The sequence below is a fragment of the Xenopus laevis genome, chromosome 3L (assembly GCF_017654675.1).
Source record: "Xenopus laevis strain J_2021 chromosome 3L, Xenopus_laevis_v10.1, whole genome shotgun sequence".
NCBI classification, from domain to species: domain Eukaryota; kingdom Metazoa; phylum Chordata; class Amphibia; order Anura; family Pipidae; genus Xenopus; species Xenopus laevis.
Genome location: NC_054375.1, coordinates 146,458,794 through 146,478,200, shown reverse-complemented (window position 1 = coordinate 146,478,200; position 19,407 = coordinate 146,458,794). Strand labels below are relative to the sequence as shown.

At 41.7% G+C, this 19,407-nt stretch overlaps 1 protein-coding gene across 3 annotated transcripts in view; it reads right to left on the bottom strand.

The window, feature by feature from the left end:
* The window catches only part of col5a3.L (collagen type V alpha 3 L homeolog), a 142,896-nt gene that overhangs the window by 84,148 nt on the left and 39,341 nt on the right, over positions 1 to 19,407 (bottom strand). For all 3 annotated transcript variants that reach the window (XM_041587221.1, XM_018253662.2, XM_018253663.2), the window contains exons 3-4: positions 18,108 to 18,321; positions 16,897 to 17,059 (exon numbers count right to left, since the gene is read on the bottom strand). In XM_041587221.1, the coding sequence (XP_041443155.1) occupies positions 16,897 to 17,059; positions 18,108 to 18,321 (377 nt within the window). The remainder of the gene's footprint in view (positions 1 to 16,896; positions 17,060 to 18,107; positions 18,322 to 19,407) is intronic.

Genomic DNA, 19,407 nt, shown 5'->3' with positions numbered 1-19,407 from the left:
AAGGCATATTTATGAAAGGATAAACTTTCATTTTCACCCATTGATATTAATACTCTTTTAAAAATGCCATAGCAATGAATGAAGAGGGGCAGAATTTCACTCTAGTGGACTGTGGTGATCTCTAACTTCACTCTTCGATAAATATGCCCCATAGAGTAGCATCCCACTGAAGCTGAACCTATTCATGCGGTAGATAACCTAATTAAAGGGCATGTATAGGCAAAAAAATAAAATCCCATTTTTACTTTCTTTAATGAAAAAGAAACCTATCTCCATTATACTTTAATTAAAAAATGTGTAACATTTTTATAAGAAACCTGACTGTATGCAGTGAAATTCTCCCTTCATTTACTGCTGTGGATAGGAATTGTCAGATGGTCCCTAACTGCTGAGCAGGGAAACAATCATACTTATGAACAGCAGGGGGAGCCCCCGCCTTACTTCCCAGCCATGCAGAACTCAAGCAGCTTTGTTTATGACGATCCCTAAGCAGCCCAGACCACACTGAGCATGTGCACAGTCTTAGTCTTGCAAAGATATTTAACAAAGTTACACGATGGTGACCCCCTGTAGCCAACTTTGAAAGCATAAATCATTTGTTTGATTAGGCTTGTGGTGCAGTAAGTTCACGTTTATATTTAGTATACAAAATACAGCATTTCTAGCCTGTTGTTGGGAATTAGATTTACAAGCAATTTCTTGGAATAGGTGAAGAAGTCAGGGTGGGGCAACTGCCCCCTTCTGCAGACACCCATATCTGTGTGTAATGGGGCTGATTTACCAACATAGGTGCTAAATTGTAAGCTTTTGTGAGCAAGGCCCAATTTTTATCTTGTTTCTTAAATTATTGTTAAACCCGTTGGGTAGGGTTACCTTTTCTGACCTTCCTGCATTTTAATGGTTTTTCCCTATTAGTAACATTGGCATCAAGTATCACTTTTACCGGACAGCAGTGGAGCAACAAGAATATGTCAGGTTCCCCCACAAAAAAAAAACAACTTCAGAGGTGTCTGCTTTCTCTATAGTTATGCCACTGCCAGCCAGGCCAGTAGAGATGTCGCGAACTGTTCGCCGGCGAACTTGTTCGCGCGAACATCGGGTGTTCGCGCTCGCCGGAAGTTCGCGAACGTCGCGCGACGTTCGCCATTTTGGGTTCGCCATTGTTGGCGCTTTTTTTTGCCCTCTCACCCCAGACCAGCAGGTACATGGCAGCCAATCAGGAAGCTCTCCCCTGGACCACTCCCCTTCCCTATAAAAACCGAAGCCCTGCAGCGTTTTTTCACTCTGCCTGTGTGTGCTGAAGAGATAGTGTAGGGAGAGAGCTGCTGCCTGTTAGTGATTTCAGGGACAGTTGAAAGTTTGCTGGCTAGTAATCGTTTTGATACTGCTCTGTTATTGGAGGGACAGAAGTCTGCAGGGGTTTGAGGGACATTTAAGCTTAGGTAGCTTTGCTGGCTAGTAATCTACCTTCTACTGCAGTGCTCTGTATGTAGCTGCAGTGGGCAGCTGTCCTGCTTCTGATCTCATCTGCTGACTGCTGCAATAACAGTAGTCCTTGTAAGGACTGCTTTTATTTATTTTTTTGTTGTTTTACTACTACTACTACTACTACTATAAGAGCCCAGTGCTATTAGTCTAGCAGTGTTGGGGAGTGGGACTGGTGTGCTAATCTGCTGCTCCTAGTAGTTCAGCAGCACCAACTTTAATTTTTTTTTTTAATATTCATTTTTTTTTTATTTTACTTTTTTTTATTTTACTACCGCTGTAGTAGTGTATAAGTTGACCTTTTAGGCATTATTGCCCTGTAGGCATTATTTGCACACTGTTTTCTTCAACCCGCCATCTAGCTGTGTGACCTTGTTCACATTCTGTCTAAATATCCATAATATTACCGTCTCCAGAAAAAACACCGGAGTGACTTTTTCAAGCAGCCATAATATATTTTACGTAATCCGTATCCACCGCTGTAGTAGTGTATACGTTGACCTTGTAGGCATTGTTTGCCCAGTTTTTTTGGCCGCAGCCACTGAAGCACAGAGGCCAGAAAAAATATGCCATATAAATGCTGAAAATAGTAATTTTTTGCCATACGTTGACTCAACGTATATGGCAAAAAATGACTATTTTCAGCATTTATATGGCATATTTTTTCTGGCAACTGTGCTTCAGTGGCTGCGACCAAAAAATGCATATTTTCTGCATTTATATGGCATAATTTTTCTGGCCTCTGTGCTTCAGTGGCTGCAACCAAAAAATTTATATTTTCAGCATTTATATGGCATAATTTTTCTGGCAACTGTGCTTCAGTGGCTGCGTCCAAAAAAACTGGGCAAACAATGTCTACAAGGTCAACGTATGGCGAAAAATTACTATTTTCAGCATTTATATGGCATATTTTTTCTGGCAACTGTGCTTCAGTGGCTGCGTCCAAAAAAACTGGGCAAACAATGCCTACAAGGTCAACGTATGGCAGTTGTTTAAAAGAGAACAGTAGATTACTAGCCAGCAAAGCAAAGCAAAGCTACCTAAGCTAAAATGTCCCTCAAATCCCTGCAGACTTCTGTCCCTCCAATACAGAGCAGTATCAAGCAGATTACTAGCCAGCAAGCTTACTATCATCTGTCCCTGAAATCACTAACAGCTCTCCCCCTACACTATCTCTTCCAAGCACACACAGGCAGATTTTTCAGATACATTTTTGCCCTTGATCCCCCTCTGGCATGCCACTGTCCAGGTCGTTGCACCCTTTTAAACAACTTTAAAATCATTTTTCTGGCCAGAAATGTCTTTTCTAGATGTTAAAGTTCGCCTTCCCATTGAAGTCTATGGGGTTCGCGAACCGTTCGCGAACCGCTCGCATTTTTGCGCAAGTTCGCGAATATGTTCGCGAACTTTTTTTCCGACGTTCGCTACATCCCTACAGGCCAGTAAAATACCAACCGGGTGGCAACCGTACCTGTTATAAAGTGATGTAAAGTGCTGTGTATCTTGCTGGCATTATATAAATAAATGAGAACGGTGACAACCGATTAGCAATTCATTTTTGGACAATCTATTACAATATTGGCAATTCTGATTAAATACCTATATTCCTAGAGCTGCACTCAAGTGGGTCAGTGACAGGTGACATGGTGTTAACATGGGTCCCCATTCTTATTTAGTAGGACCCACCACCCAAGTGACCTGATCAGACAGAGGGCTAAAATCTAAGGTCCCTTAGGGTGTGGCCCCTACCAAATAAAGTAGCATGGGGTCCTGTGATTTCTGATTATGGCCTTGTATGTACCTAAATCAGTCCTGGGACTGGATAAAGAAAGAGAGGGCAAGAGTCACAGCTGTTAATCCTTAGAATTTTTCTACAAGAATGTACACAGGGCACCATATTTATTTTCTCTTTTGAACAGGATATGGCAAATTATATTCCAACCTTCTCCATTAGTGGTATCCTACAGGGTCAGCATAACTGACAGCTGATAACTCCCCCGCCGAGCACCAGGGTACATACACTCATTGCTATAGGGTTTCTCTATGAGGATCATTTCACTAGGGAACCTTCTGTCTTCTGCTTCACGGAGTTTGCAGTGTCCCGTTCCCACACACAGCACAGCTGCAGCTGACACACATTCAGCCCAGATTCATAGTGGGCAGAAACCAAGCAAAATAGGAAGCGAGCCCATGGATGGAACTGGTTCTGAGTCACAGGAACAACTGAGAACTGATGATAAATCCTGCAGCTCGCCAGAAGGAAACAGTCCTGGGTGCTCTGCCAGTTGGGCTCCATAGAGAGTCCTGCTACTTTTTGAGCGCATGCAGTGCATTAGGGGCCTTGTTGTTTCACAGTCAAAAATGATGATAGCCCTATTATTCCTTCAAGGAGTATTTACTTTTATCTTTCCACCTCTGATCCCTTCATCACAGGGGCTCTTTACAATGTCAGATTGGGATGCCAGGGGCCCACCAGAAAACCTTAGGCTGTGCTTTCCAAAATATTATTCCTCTTCTCCTCACTCAACCTCTATATTCTCCTTGCTTCTTTTCTCTACATACTATACTCTATTATGCAATTATTACATCTCTTTGTTCCCAAGGGTATGACCATGAAATAGGCCAAATGGTTAGAAGCAAGACCTAGCCTTATCTTGTTGCATTCCCATTGTTCTGTTGTTCGGCTGCTGGAGGGAAAAGGGAGATGGGTGACATCAATCCAACTTGCACCGCAGCAGTAAAGCAAGACTGATGTTTATCAGAGCATATGCCTGAGGTCACCTGGGTAAGTAACAACATGTCTAGCCCCATGTCAGATTTCAAAAATCTGCTTGCTCTTTTGAAAAATGGATTTCAATGCAGGATTCTGCTAGAGCAGCACTATTAACTGATGCATTCTTCCCAAAAAAGGGCTTTAGGCAGAATGGCTGTCACTGGGTCCTTCATAAAATGCTTGGGCGACACAGTGTTAGTGCTTGGGGGCAACAGTTTGCCCTGCCATCCCTGGAACCCACCCTGGAATCCTGATATATGGGCAGCAGTAATTCCTTTCACCCAAAGTGGTAGATATTAACTTGATTGGCTCTTAAATGATTACACTGATCAACCACTTTTACTCAAAGCAGAGACTCTGCTTGGTTGGTTGATTTCTCTCTATCAGCACATGTATGGTTTTTATTGGCTGACCTATGGTATGGTTGGCCTCCACCTTGGTTTCCAGTAAAAGGACATCATGTGTAAGTAAAACTACTAACTTCCTTTTACTAGAAACCATGGTGGAGGCCAACCACACATAAAAGTTACCAAATTATGTAACAGTACAATATTTTATGGGCTAAAGGATTATATTTCTTGTGCACTTTCTAGTATAGAAGTCAGAGACAAGATGCTTGTGAATGAGTCAAATTGTAAAATACATGGAACTATCTTTAAATAGGAAATTGAGGCGTTCCCCTATTATTCATAATCTTTTACCTCAATTTCCAAAGAAAAATCTGGTTTATACTTTTCTCCTACCCATACTTCCCTCTGGCTTTATGGTGATAAAGAACTATATGCAATCTCTTCTCCTTGGACTTTGTAGTTTCTAGCCTTTCTATTTAGAATGACTGAAATATTAGCTGGGGTCTGCTAACATCATAAGATGTTAAAGTCTGGGAAAGCATAGTAACAACAGCTGCTCTCAAGAGCTGAGAGTAAACATGGTCACAAATATGGATGCTGGAACCCTTCCTGCAGAAACACAGTGGGAGGCCTGAGGAGTAAGGAGGAGGATGGAGGTTATGAATTTAAACTAGTGACCAAGATTGGAAGCTTGTTGAATGCTCATCTGCTCACCCAGCTCTTATTGGTATTTGTAATGTATGGTATCCCAAACCCCAGAACAAACCCCTAGGTACCGGTCTCAGCTTACGTTTCTGCCTTTTGCTTTGGGAGGAGCCCTCTACTACTCAGATGCCTCCAGGTCTTAAAGTGAGGGGACCAAGGGGAAAGTTCTGGGCAGGCAAGAGAACTGTGACGTATACAGGAAGGAGGGGGAACGGAGCGTAGTTGAAGGTCAGGCCAAGGTTGATACCAATCTGTGCAATACAGAATCGGGAACCAGGAGCAAAGTCAGGGCACAGGCTGGAGTCAAACCAACAGTAACGCAGTAAAAAGTCAGGATCCGAGAGAATGGTCAGGAACAGCCAAAGGTCAGTACAGGAAAAAAACAGGGGCCGGGAAGAGAAACAGGAAGAGACAGGTAAGGAAAACACAGAAATCAGCCTTGAATCACATCAAGGAACTATCAAGAAATAGTACTACGTTGGGCAATAGGAAATAGGTCATGGCCACTTTAAATATTTGAATTTTCTTGCAGAATATGCACTTCGAAAGAAAATACATCTAAACCGAATGAGCGCGTGCACAGAAGAGAATGTGATGGCTGTGGGCATCCCTAAAGGGAGCTTGACAGGCGTCTCTGCCATCCCACAAGACCACCAGGTATTCTTAGAGTATTATTTAACTGTGTGGTCCTTCTGCAGTCTCTTACAAATGTGTGTGTGCCTCAGTTGGTTGCACCGCCATTAAGCATTGTTTCATAAAATCTAAACCTGCAATTCAATGTGTCTGTCTCACAGTTTGTTCATGGTGATCAAATGCTGTTCTGTACAGAAGTTGCACTCCCTCCAAATTAGTTTTCTTTAAAATGCAGCAGGTAATCTGCTTTGGCTGCAGGAGTGGAAAAAATATTAAATAAGCATTTACCCACAGATTTTTTATTAACTTATTTCTCCATTCTAACCTTTCTTCATATGCTTTACCCCACAGTTCAGGCCATATTGACTATAGCCATATTGACTTGGCCATTGTCCCCACACTTGGGATGTCCTTGTTTTTAATTGAATGGAAGAGCTTGGTTGACTTGGGTAGCAATATGGGAATGGTCCAAGTATCCAATTGTGTCACACACATTATGGACAGTAGAGCATGGAAACAATGAATGCTGCCCACAGGGCCAATATCAGTGGGGCATAGGGAATACTGCTGTACTGGACCCGGGCCTGAAGGGGGGCCTGGCTGTGCTGCACTTTTCGAAATAGCCGAAAGTCATGAAAACAGACGAAATTGAAGTCCTGAAGCAGGGAAAAAACCCAAAGTCACTAAAGGAGGCGAAGTTGAAGTCCTGAAGCTACGAGTTCAATTCAACAATGTGTGTTTTTCTAATCCCCTGGCCACCAATGTATTATTTTAATAATCTAAAGGCCCCTGCCACCAATGTTTTCTCTAGGGCCCCAATTTTTTTTTAACTGGTAAACGGGACCCTGGCGCCAATGTTTTTTTTTTTTTTTAAAAAAACTTATGGGAGGCCCTGGAGCCAATGTTTTTATAAAAAAAACGTATGGGGGTAGTGATGGCCACATATATTTGGCAGGTGCGAATTTGCAGCGAATTTGCGCGGTTCGCCGCAGGTGAATACATTTTTGAAATTGCCACGAAAATTCGTCTGTGAATTTTCGCCAGTGTCAATGTTTTTTGTCGCCAGCGACAACTTAACAAACGCCCATTGACTTTAATGCAATTGCACATTTTTTGTTTGCGTTTCACAATATTTTTGCCATTTTGAGAATTTCGAGGGAGATTCGTGAATTTTTCAGTGAAGCGAAACAAATTCGCCCATCACTAATGGAGGGCCCTGGTGCCAATATTTTTTTTTTAACTTATAGGGGGGCCCTGGTCACCAATTATTTTTTTTAACTTGTATGGGGGACCTGACCACCAATTTTAAAAAAAAAAACGTTTTTAACTGCCCATCAATAGCTTTTTATAACTTGTGAGTATGTAGGGGGTTACCTTTTTTAGCGCTGATGTCTGTGTGGTCTTTTAACTGCGGTGTAGGATCTGGGGTGGGAGAAAATTTTGCTGTATGGGGCGGGCCCCGTGATTTCTAATGGCAGCCCTGACTGCCCACATTTAGCAGAGATAAAAGAGAACAGATCATGCCAAATAAAATATCTATAATGTTGATTACAAGCAAGAAATGTTATACGGCACCTGTTTACCAGGAATGGAGCAGTTAATGAGCAATTAAGGCACTGTTTGTTTAATTGCACAGGCATACTTCTATTAGGAAAGGTTTATGCCTGTATGAACTATATATTCACATATGACCGCACATGGCAGTTTATGCAATGCAGTTATGGTGGGAAATTAGATAAGCCAGTTTTATAAGGTCCTGCTAATCTCAATGCATCAAGTCAGTTGCCTGAACTGAATAAAAAGACTGCATTGAATAACTCAATTCACTTTAATGATCTCATGAAAAACTTCTAACACGAACGATTACAAGCCAGCATGGAATCCCACATGATGTCATTGGTTTTAATTGACTGGAAGAACTTGGTTGACCTGGGTAGCAATATGGTAACGGTCCAAGTATCCAGCTGTGTCACACACATTATGTACAGTAGGGTATGGAAAGAGTGAAAGCTGCCCACATTCTATGGGTGTGCCCCAAAAGACATGGAATGTAGAGATTTAGCAGAGGCAGTGAATAATAGAACAGTACAGAGGAACACCAACATTCTAGAAACGTGGCAAAGACTGTGACAAGGCCCCTGGAACTATAGCAGGGTGACTGTTACCCCAATGTTTCTATATATCTGTAACCTTGTTATGAGCTAAGGGGGCCCAGCCTGAAGGCCAGTTAGGGGGAGATTTGGGTTGAGTGTTTATTTGTCCCCTGGGTACCCCTGGAACTATAGCAGGGTGACTGTTACCCCAATGTTTCTATATATCTGTAACCTTGTTATGAGCTAAGGGGGCCCAGTCTGAAGGTCAGTTAGGGGGAGATTTGGGGTGAGTGTTTATTTGTGCCCTGGGTACCCCTGGAACTATAGCAGGGTGACTGTTACCCCAATGTTTCTATATATCTGTAACCTTGTTATGAGCTAAGGGGGCCCAGTCTGAAGGCCAGTTAGGGGGAGATTTGGGGTGAGTGCTTCTTTGTGCCATTGGTATCCCAGGAACTATAGCAGGGTGACTGTTACCACAATGTGTATATATCTCTGTAGCCTTGTTAGGTCTATAGGACTCATTGACTAGTGATGACACTTCTTCATGGGCATAGGGAAGAGGGAAAACTTTTTATGCAAAGGAGCAATACCTGAGCATAAAGACACTATCTTAAGGACTTATTAGCTGGTGTCCTAACATTTATAAAGTTGCTGCTTTCCAAAATAATATGTGTTTCTATTTTGAAAGAGGAATCCTGTGCCCACTCATCTGTTCAAACCCAAGAGTTACATCATGTCTATTCTTGTGTGTGCCCAGGCCTGACCAAGCCATAGGCAATAGTCCCAGCAATGCCTCTTTATTTGTCTAAAGGTTATAGTATGAAATGAGTTTTCTAATATTTGTTTGATTTTTGAGTCCTTTTATAAAGTTGTTACTGACTCGGCTTAAAGTCTTGCATAAGCTTCCATTGTCTCAGGCAGGTTATCTGTGATTATGTATGTATGTATGTATATTTTTATTTGTAAAGCGCTCCTTGAGGGCAAAGCACTGTACAACAAAACAATAAATTAGTAGTAACAAACAAGGGGTCATTGGAATAAAAAGTAACAATAAGTGCATTATTAGAAATACAATTCACATAAATATAAAAAATATAATTACAATACAGATTAAGTGCTCAGTGTCAAGGAAACAAAAGGCTAGAGGACCTTACCCCGTAGGGCTTACAGTCTAAATGGGAGGGTAACATACAGACACAATTCAGAGGGGTATTAAGGTGCTGTGGGTTACAGTTTGTTACACTGTTATATAAGTGCCAGTTCAGGTGTTATCCAGGTGCTCTCAGAGGTAGTTTTTGAGTTTTGTTTTAAAAACATTGAAGGAGGATTCTCTCCTGAGAGATTCAGGAATGGCATTCCAAATATAAGGAGTCGCAAAAGAGAAAGGTTTGATACGGGAAACAGCAGTAGTAGTGGGGGGTACAACCAAGCGGTTCCTCTCAGAGGAGCGGAGGTTTCGGGCAGGAACATATAGAGAGACAAGAGATGAGATGTAATAAGGTGCAGAGGAATGAAGGGCTTTGAAGGTTATGAGAAGGAGTTTATAAGTTATTCTTTGTTTTATAGGAAGCCATGATAAGGACTTCAGCAGCAGAGGGGCCTGTACCTTTTGGATGAGAGGAGGATAATTCTTGCAGCAGTGTTTAATACAGACTGTACAGGGGAGAGATGGGAGTTAGGGAGGCCAGTTAGTGGAAGGTTACAGTAATCTAGTCTGGATAGGATGAGAGCATGCATGAGCGTCTTGGATGTATCAGGTGAAAGGAAGGGACGGATTTTGGCAATATTGCGTAAGAAAAAGTGACAGGTTTTGAGAGTGGTGTTAATATGATCAGAGAAGGAGAGAGAGGAGTCAAAGATTACCCCCAGACAGCGAGCTGAGTTGACAGGATTAATGAGCCATCAATAGAGATAGTAAATAGGGGAGTAGGACCAGGCTTAGGTGGAAAGATGATAAGTTCAGTTTTTGTTAGGTTGAGTTTGAGGTGGCGCTGGTTCATCCAATTTGAGATAGCCAGGAGGCAGTTAGAGATCTGAGCCTCTGTTTCAGCTGTTAATGAAGGGGTGGATAAATATATTTGGGTATCATCAACATACAGATGATAATTAAAGCCAAATGAATGGATGAGATCTCCCAAAGACAGAGTGTACAGGGAGAACAACAGCAGACCAAGTACGGAGCCTATTCGTTATCACCATAGCCCTCCTATTGTTTTACAATGCCTACATTTTCATGGCCAGTCCAGAGAGACATATACCATACAATGACAAAGGAGATACGTCCCTTTAGGGCTAGTCCACACGGGGAGATAGCGACGCGTTTGCGGTCGCGGCGACAAAGCGCCGCGACAGTCGCCGCGACCGGCACAGGCGACAGTTTTGTATGGGCGCCTATGTAAAAACGCCTGTGCTAACCACACGAGGCGATGCGCTTTTCAACAGTCGCCTGAAAAAGCCTGGCGAGGCATTTTCAGGCGACTGTTGAAAAGCGCATCGCCTCGTGTGGTTAGCACAGGCGTTTTTACATAGGCGCCCATACAAAACTGTCGCCTGCGCCGGTCGCGGCGCTTTGTCGCCGCGACCGCAAACGCGTCGCTATCTCCCCGTGTGGAATAGCCCTTACTAACACAATTTTATGGTAATGTTTATGGTTATTAAGGCTGATGTTTTGTAAACTACTTTGTGTTCCTTTGACAAGAAAAGGGACAGTATTCCAAGATAAATTTAAATTTAGAATCAAGTTGTTCATAATTGGGGTGTAGGCTGTGTTCAGTCCCCTCATCTGACTCCCCGCCCTCTTTCCTGGCTTCACGCTGACAAGGCATTTGAGATTTCTGGCACTTGAAACTATTTCTTTCTCCCTGGTGAACTGAAATATTTAGGAAAAAGGGCCAGGGAGGGAGAAAGACAGAAAAGCAGACTTTGAGGAGATTGGGGCTTTGCACATCACTATATATATATATATATATCACTATATAGGCTTGCTGGCTTGGAAAATAAAACTGCATGAGGTTGTCTGTAACTATATGAGTTCATACATGCTGAGCGTGAGAAAAGATGATCGTTCAAACAATGCCAAAATAATACGGCATGTCTAATGGGTAAATGTAATTTCCTGATATTTCCATTGGAGGAATAAAGCGTAATCAGTTGTAATATACATTTAGTTTCACATAATTACAGACAGATTTATTCTATCTTCAGCTGTTGCTGTACTACATGGTTGGGCGGATACGGCTCCCAAATATTCCAGGGCCTCTGTGCTATATAAAGGGGCTGATGAATTGTGCTCAGTACTAAAAGATAATGGCATATTATTGTTTTATTATACAGGCTGGGAGCCAGTTTAGGGGGTTCTTCCTAATAATGTTGGGAGTGTAATGGGAACTTGATAGTGAGCAAAAGCCTCACCCATTGGTGTAACTAAAAATTACCGGGCCCCAAAGAAAAATGTGGGCTCCCCCTAAACTTGGCAATAAGACATTATCATAAACATGGGTCTTTTTTTCATACAGTTACATCCCTGGTACCCCAAAGTATATCGGAGCATGAAAAAAATATTTAAAGTACTATTTCTCCTATTTTAGCACCCTGACTGTTCCATGATATAATAAACAGACACCATGTTTCATGGAGATGGGTGGCTTGCCCCTTTAATTGTGTGTGTGTATATATATATATATATATATATATATATATATATATATATATATATATATATATATATATATATATATATATATATATATATATATATAGTATAATTGTTTCCTTTAACTCCTATTGCTTTATTGCTATTTGCTTTAATCTTTTTGTCTCTAATTTCTTTTTTACTTAAAGTAATCCTTCCCTAACTCCTCCTATTACTCTGTAAAATCCTACAGTTGTTGCATGCATCCCTTCCTATATCCCCTCTTTATAACTCCACCTACTGCTCCATATAATCTGTCCCTTTAGCTCCTCATATTCATCTATATAACTCCTATCTATAACTCATCCTATTGCACAATATGTTATATCCCAGTAATGCAGACAGGCTGTTATCAGTTCACCGTCTTTATTTCACACACACAAAAACTAGCTTAAATACACAACACCTTAGAACCCTCCCTATAACTCCTCCTATTTCTCCATATAACCCTCCCTATAACTCCTCCTATTGCTCCATATAACCCCTCCCTATAACTCCTCCTATTGCTCCATATAACCCCTCCCTAAAACTCCTCCTATTGCTCCATATAACCCCACCCTATAACTCCTCCTATTGCTCCATATAACCCTCCCTATAACTCCTCCTATTGCTCCATATAACCCTCCCTATAACTCCTCCTATTGTCCCATATAACCCTCCCTATAACTCCTCCTATTGCTCCATATAACCCTCCCTATAACTCCTCCTATTGCTCCATATAACCCTCCCTATAACTGCTCCATATAACCCTCCCTATAACTCCTCCTATTGCTCCATATAACCGCTCCCTATAACTCCTCCTATTGCTCCATATAACCCTCCCTATAACTCCTCCTATTGCTCCATATAACCCTCCCTATAACTGCTCCATATAACCCTCCCTATAACTCCTCCTATTGCTCCATATAACCGCTCCCTATAACTCCTCCTATTGCTCCATATAACTCCTCCCTATAACTCCTCCAATTGCTCCATATAACCCCTCCCTATAACTCCTTCTATTACTCCATATAACCCTCCCTATAACTCCTCCTATTGCTCCATATAACCCCTCCCTATAACTCCTCCTATTGCTCCATATAACCCCTCCCTATAACTCCTCCTATTGCTCCATATAACTCCTCCCTATAACTCCTCCTATTGCTCCATATAACCCCTCCCTATAACTCCTCCTATTGCTCCATATAACCCTCCCTATAACTCCTCCTATTGCTCCATATAACCCCTCCCTATAACTCCTCCTATTGCTCCCTATAACTCCTCCCTATAACTCCTCCTATTGCTCCATGTAACCCCTCCCTATAACTCCTCCTATTGCTCCATATAACCCTCCCTATAACTCCTCCTATTGCTCCATATAACCCCTCCCTATAACTCCTCCTATTGCTCCATATAACCCCTCCCTATAACTCCTCCTATTGCTCCATATAACTCCTCCCTATAACTCCTGTTATTGCTCCATATAACCCTCCCTATAACTCCTCCTATTGCTCCATATAACCCCTCCCTATAACTCCTCCTATTGCTCCATATAATCCCTCTTTCTAAATCGGCAGGTTAGGATTTGCGTCGATCCTGTAGGGGAGCACTGTAGGATGCTGTCCCTGACCCTGTCTATTGGTCAATTTAACTCCTCTGTACTTGCCCCATATAACTCATGCCAATTTGCCCCCCTATTGCACCATATAACCCCACCCTATAACTCCCTATCGTTCACTGTAATGGAAAATCACATGTTTATTCTTTGACTTTCCCAACAAACCTTTCCCCCTATTAGATGACTGTATAAGCCTCATCCATAAAATGTAATTCCTGTCTCTTTCACAAAAAGAATTATTGACGTTGGCAGCGTTCGGATGAGTTTTTTTGGCCGGGATCCTGAGCATTTCCAAGGGTTGCAGGTCAGAGCTCCAGCTGGTTACACACTCGTTGTTGTTTGACACAATTCAATGTGCATAAAACTCTCTCTTCCCTGGACTGGTCCCAGGCATAAGAGTAAACAGTGGCCCGAGCCAATGAGAATCTGCTGCAGGAGACACACTTACAGTATAATGCTGCCTTGGCCCAGACTCGCTATATTGTATTGCTAGAAGAACAAATATGGGTATCAGGATCATCTCAATGAATAATATTGATCTTTGCTTCCATAATGCCAACCATGTATCCGCTCCATTAGAACATTTCCATGTCAGTAATGAACACTATGATTGATCAGTAGCAGCAGGTTCAGTAGTAAGACAAAGAAATTGTGAATATTGGAATATTTTCCCTTTATTCTTCTCTCACACACCTCTTTCCTCCTTCCCCAACCACAACATATAAAATTCCGCTCAGGCAGATGTCCATGTAAAACTCCCATCCCACACGGCTTCCCCTGGGACGGCCCTCGTCACTGCAGAGAACATTGTTTCAACCACAAGAAAATATTCAGCTCATGAGAAAAAAACATCTCTGCCCTTTTGACGTTGCCTGGGGACTACAAGATACTGCTGAGTATGACTTCTGAGCAGGCATGCAGGCATTATTCCCTGGTACTGGCTATTTAGGGCTCATCTATTATATATACCCTGTTACATTTCCTCTCATTGTGCTTATACTTAACGGGATACTGTCATGGGAAATAAAAACATTTTTTCAAAATTAATCAGTTAATAGTGCTGCTCCAGCAGAATTCTTCAATGAAATCCATTTCTCAAAAGAGCAAACAGATTTTTATATTCAATTTTGAAATCTGACATGGGGCTAGACATATTATCAATTTCCCAGCTGCCCCAAATAATGTGACTTGTGCTCTGATAAACTTCAATCACTCTTTACTGCTGTACTGCAAGTTAGAGTGATATCTACCCCTCCCTTCCCCCCCCCAGCAGCCAAATAAAAGACCAATGGGAAGGAAGGTAACCAGATAACAGATCCCTAACACAAGAAAACAGCTGCCTGGTAGATCTAAGAACAACACTCAATAGTAAAAACCCATGTCCCACTGAGACACATTCGGTTACATTGAGAAGGAAAAACAGCAGCCTGCCAGAAAGCATTTCTCTCTTAAAGTGGATTTCAGTGCACAATTCTGCTGGATTAGCACTATTAACTGATGCGTTTTGAAAAAAACATGTTTTCCGATGACAGGATCCCCTTTAAAGGAGATGTTAACCCAAAAATAACTGCAGTATCTGTCCCTTTCTGTTCTCTGCCCTGGTGGTTCTGACTTATAAAACAATGTAGCAAGAAGCCGGTTAATTAACAGATTTGTGCAGAAGCATTCAAGGCTGACTTCTGCTATGTTGTTTTAAGAGACAGAACCAGCAGCGCAGAAGCTGCTTTCAATTACATTACATTTACTAACAACAATAAAGGAGTTGTTCACCTTTAAATTAACTTTTGGTGTGATGTAGAGAGTGATATTCTGAGACAATATGCAATTGATTTTCATTTTTCATTTTTTGAGAGTTATTTAGCTTTTTATTAAGCAGCTCTCCAGTTTGCAATTTCAGCAATCTAGTTGCTAGGCTCCAAATTACCCTAGCAACCATGCAATGGTTTGAATGAGAGACTGAAATGTGAATAGGAGAGGGCCTGAATAGAAAGATGAGCAATAAAAGAAAGTAGCTATAGCAATAAGTTTGTAGCCTTATGGAGCATTTGTTTCTTAGATGGGGTCAGTGACCCCTAATTTTAAAGCTAGAAAGAGTCAGAAGAAAGGGGCAAATTATTCAAAAAAGAATAAAGAAAAAAATGAATACTTATTGAAAAGTTGCTTAGAATCAGCCATTCTAGCACATACTAATAGTGTATTGAAAGGTGAACCACCTTTTAAAACCACTGAAAATTAGTGATGGGCGAATCTGTGGCATTTCGCTTCGCCTAATAATTTGTGAATTTCCCGTGAAATTTGCGAACGGCGAAAAATTAGCAAAATGGTGCCGGCGTCTCGATTTTGACGCCGGCATCCATTTTTTGGACGCCGGCGAATATTCACCGGTTTCGCGAATTTATTCGCCCATTACTACTGAAAATGGTTAAAGGGGAAGTGTGTCTTTATAACGCTTAAGGGGTCATTTTCAAGCACCCAGTGCACCGCATTTTTTAATCACAATGCATCGTTTTCCTACATAATTCCAGCGCCATAGTGGATGGCCTCAGTTCCAGTGCTCACTCAAAATGATCTGTGCACCTGATGAGGTGCAGAAACTGACGAGGTCTCCTGGGAACCCCTGAAGCTACAGTACCACCCCCTTCTAAGAGAGTGGGATCTCCAGGGATCGCCTGCATCACTAGGTGCTCTCTGCCTAACGTGTAACAGGAGGCAGAATGGACCAAGCAGCAGCAATGGCAACTTACAGAAGTGCAAGGAGCAGCTTTGGATCCACACATCTTCATCGAATGAGCAGCAACTGTAAACTTACAGCAGTTTCTGATGTAAAAGACCCTATAGAATAACTTATTCTTAGCAACTTTTCATCTGGACTTATTTGCCTTTCTTTTCAGACTCTCTCCATCGTCTAGTCTGTCACTTAAAGGGGACCTGCCACCCAGACATAAAAATCTGTATAATAAAAGTCCTTTTCAAATTAAACATGAAACCCAAATTCTTTTTTTTTAAAAAAAAACACCCATACCTGTTATAAACTTGTTTAAAAGTATCAGTCAATCATATATTGCCTGCCCCTCCCCTATGCCTTAGGCACAGAGGCAGGGCAGGCAATTGCTTTCACTTTCTACTTGGCTCTTCCTAGATGTGACTGTGCTCCTCAAATTCCCCCTCCCTCCTCTAATTGTGTAGCCACTGCTTGGACATCAGGTCCCCCACTGAAACCCATCAACTAGATTTTGTCATTAGGAAAAGCTTTCCTTAACAACAGTGTCCACAAAATGGAGCCTCCCTGCTTGCTGTGATTGTGTATGTCCAAGACTTAAAAAACAATATTTAAACAATTTGTATAGTGTAAGTGAAGTTTATATTGCTTGACTAATATCATAAAATAGGATTTGGCATTATTTCATAAGGAGACAGGTCCCCTTTAAACATAGTTGCTAGGAGCAGTGGGACCCTAACAACCAGACTGAAGTGCTGCACAACAATTGATGATGACACCTTAAAATTGACATAATAACAAAATAAAGCAAATGCAAAATACATGATGATATTATGGTCGCTGTTACCTCAAACACATCTTCGTCGAGCAGCCTGGTGCCTAAGAGAGTCACTCCTTCAGTGCTAATGATGGGATTTGTGCTCCGGTCCAACGTGTGACTCTCCATCTTGTCGCAGTCAATAATCATCGTTATGTTTTTCCCTTCCACACTAAGTGCTATCCGGTGCCACCTAGAATGGACGACCAATAGGGCACGAGATTACGTATCATCTCCTGTGCCATGTGACATTAAACATCACAGTACGTAGCAGTTTGATTAAAAAGATGGCGCAGTGGTATCAGGTGCAAGGAAGCCCTGTGCTTAAAGGGGTGCGTAAATTCTATTCTGTTTCAGCTCCAGATGCAAAGAGCAAAATTATTTTATTCACTCATTTATAAAGACTGTCAAATTTGCACCTGGGCAATGACCCATAGCAACCAATCAGTGATTAGATTTTTTTTCAGGCAGATGCAAGTTGAACAATGGAAGCAAGCATCTCATTGGTTGCCATTGGTTACTGCCCAGGTGTAAGTTTGCCCATTGTTTATAAATCAGCCCCACTGTGACTTACAATGTCTCCGAGCCTGGCTATACAATAAACAGGTAGTAATGAGCAAAAGTTTTTGCCAAGTTTCACCACGAAAAGACGCCCATACGGGGGAATGTAATAAAAGTCGCAAAGAGCAAAACAATTCGCACCAATAAGAATAAAAATCTCGCAATGTAATATTGTTCCTATTTCAAATTTTAATTGCGCACTCTTAAGAAGAGCTTGAAGCTGTGGTAATCTTTTGGAGCAAACATAAGGACTTTTTTAGTAAGCGTATTACACTGACTGCGCATTGGCGCAAACTATAAAATTCGCAAACGGTCTTCCACTGTCGGAAGTGGTCGCTAAACAGTTTCTGTGTTCGCAAAACCTATATTAAATTTGTGCAAAGCAAAATTTTTTGCGCAATGGCATAACTTTTCACATTGCTTTTATTACATTCCCCTAATTTGTCACAGAATTTTTGCCATTTTGTGAAACGGGTCAGATTCACCCATCACTATACACAGGCCTTATTATTAAGAAATAAGGCAACTTTATGTGCCCTGCCCTTTTATGCCACCTCTAGTCCGAGGCTTTGGTAACAAAGGTGATTGCATACATCATAAATTGCATTATTAACATTTCACTAGAACACAAGAACACAAACACCATCACAAAAGATGTCCCTCCTTGTTCTGCTACTCACTTGCCATCAGCCAAGTTGATCTTTTTGAAGAAGGGGTAGTTTTCGGGGGTTGGTTTGCCATGTTGGTCCTCATATACAAACACAGGGGAACGCCCTATCTCCACACCAAGCTGCTGGACGCCATGCTCATTATAAATAGAGAATATGAAGAACTGAGCTCCTTTTCTGGCCTTCAGAGTGATGAGTATTGAGAAGTCCTCAGGGAAAGTTTCATCTGTGGAGTAATAAGAATAATATTTAGGAGAAAAATTCTTTCTATCCTGAAGTCAGAATCAGCACTGGCCTTGTTTATTGATTTGACTGGCATACTGGCTAGTAGTTTATTATATTGTCTAACCTTGCCCACATTTTTCTTATATAATGAACAATACTTCATTATCATTAATAACATTTCCATGGTATTTTGCTCATGCTTTGTTTATTCCATCACTTCCATGCTCTTTCCTTCCTAATCTTTGTCATGCACATATGCACAACAAACAAAGGATGTTATGACCCTCATCATTAGAGCAGTATTGTGCGGAAAGGGAAGGTTGAGATGGTGCCTATAGTAACAGTGGATAATAGTCTCTGGGAAGGGATTGTGACTGTGGGATAGCAGGTATAGTAGGGAGAGATGGTGTCTATAGTAACAGTGGATAATAGTCTGTGGGAAGGGAGTGTGACTGTGGGATAGCAGGTATAGTAGGGAGAGATGGTGTCTATAGTAACAGTGGATAATAGTCTGTGGGAAGGGAGTGTGACTGTGGGATAGCAGGTATAGTAGGGAGAGATGGTGCCTATAGTAACAGTGGATAATAGTCTCTGGGAAGGGAGTGTGACTGTGGGATAGCAGGTATAGTAGGGAGAGATGGTGTCTATAGTAACAGTGGATAATAGTCTCTAGGAAGGGAGTGTGACTGTGGGATAGCAGGTATAGTAGGGAGAGATGGTGTCTATAGTAACAGTGGATAATAGTCTCTGGGAAGGGAGTGTGACTGTGAGATAGCAGGTATAGTAGGGAGAGATGGTGTCTATAGTAACAGTGGATAATAGTCTCTGGGAAGGGAGTGTGACTGTGGGATAGCAGGTATAGTAGAGAGAGATGGTGCCTATAGTAACAGTGGATAATAGTCTCTGGGAAGGGAGTGTGACTGTGGGATAGCAGGTATAGTAGGGAGAGATGGTGTCTATAGTAACAGTGGATAATAGTCTCTGGGAAGGGAGTGTGACTGTGGGATAGCAGATATACTAGGGAGAGATGGTGCCTATAGTAACAGTGGATAATAGTCTCTGGGAAGGGAGTGTGACTGTGGGATAG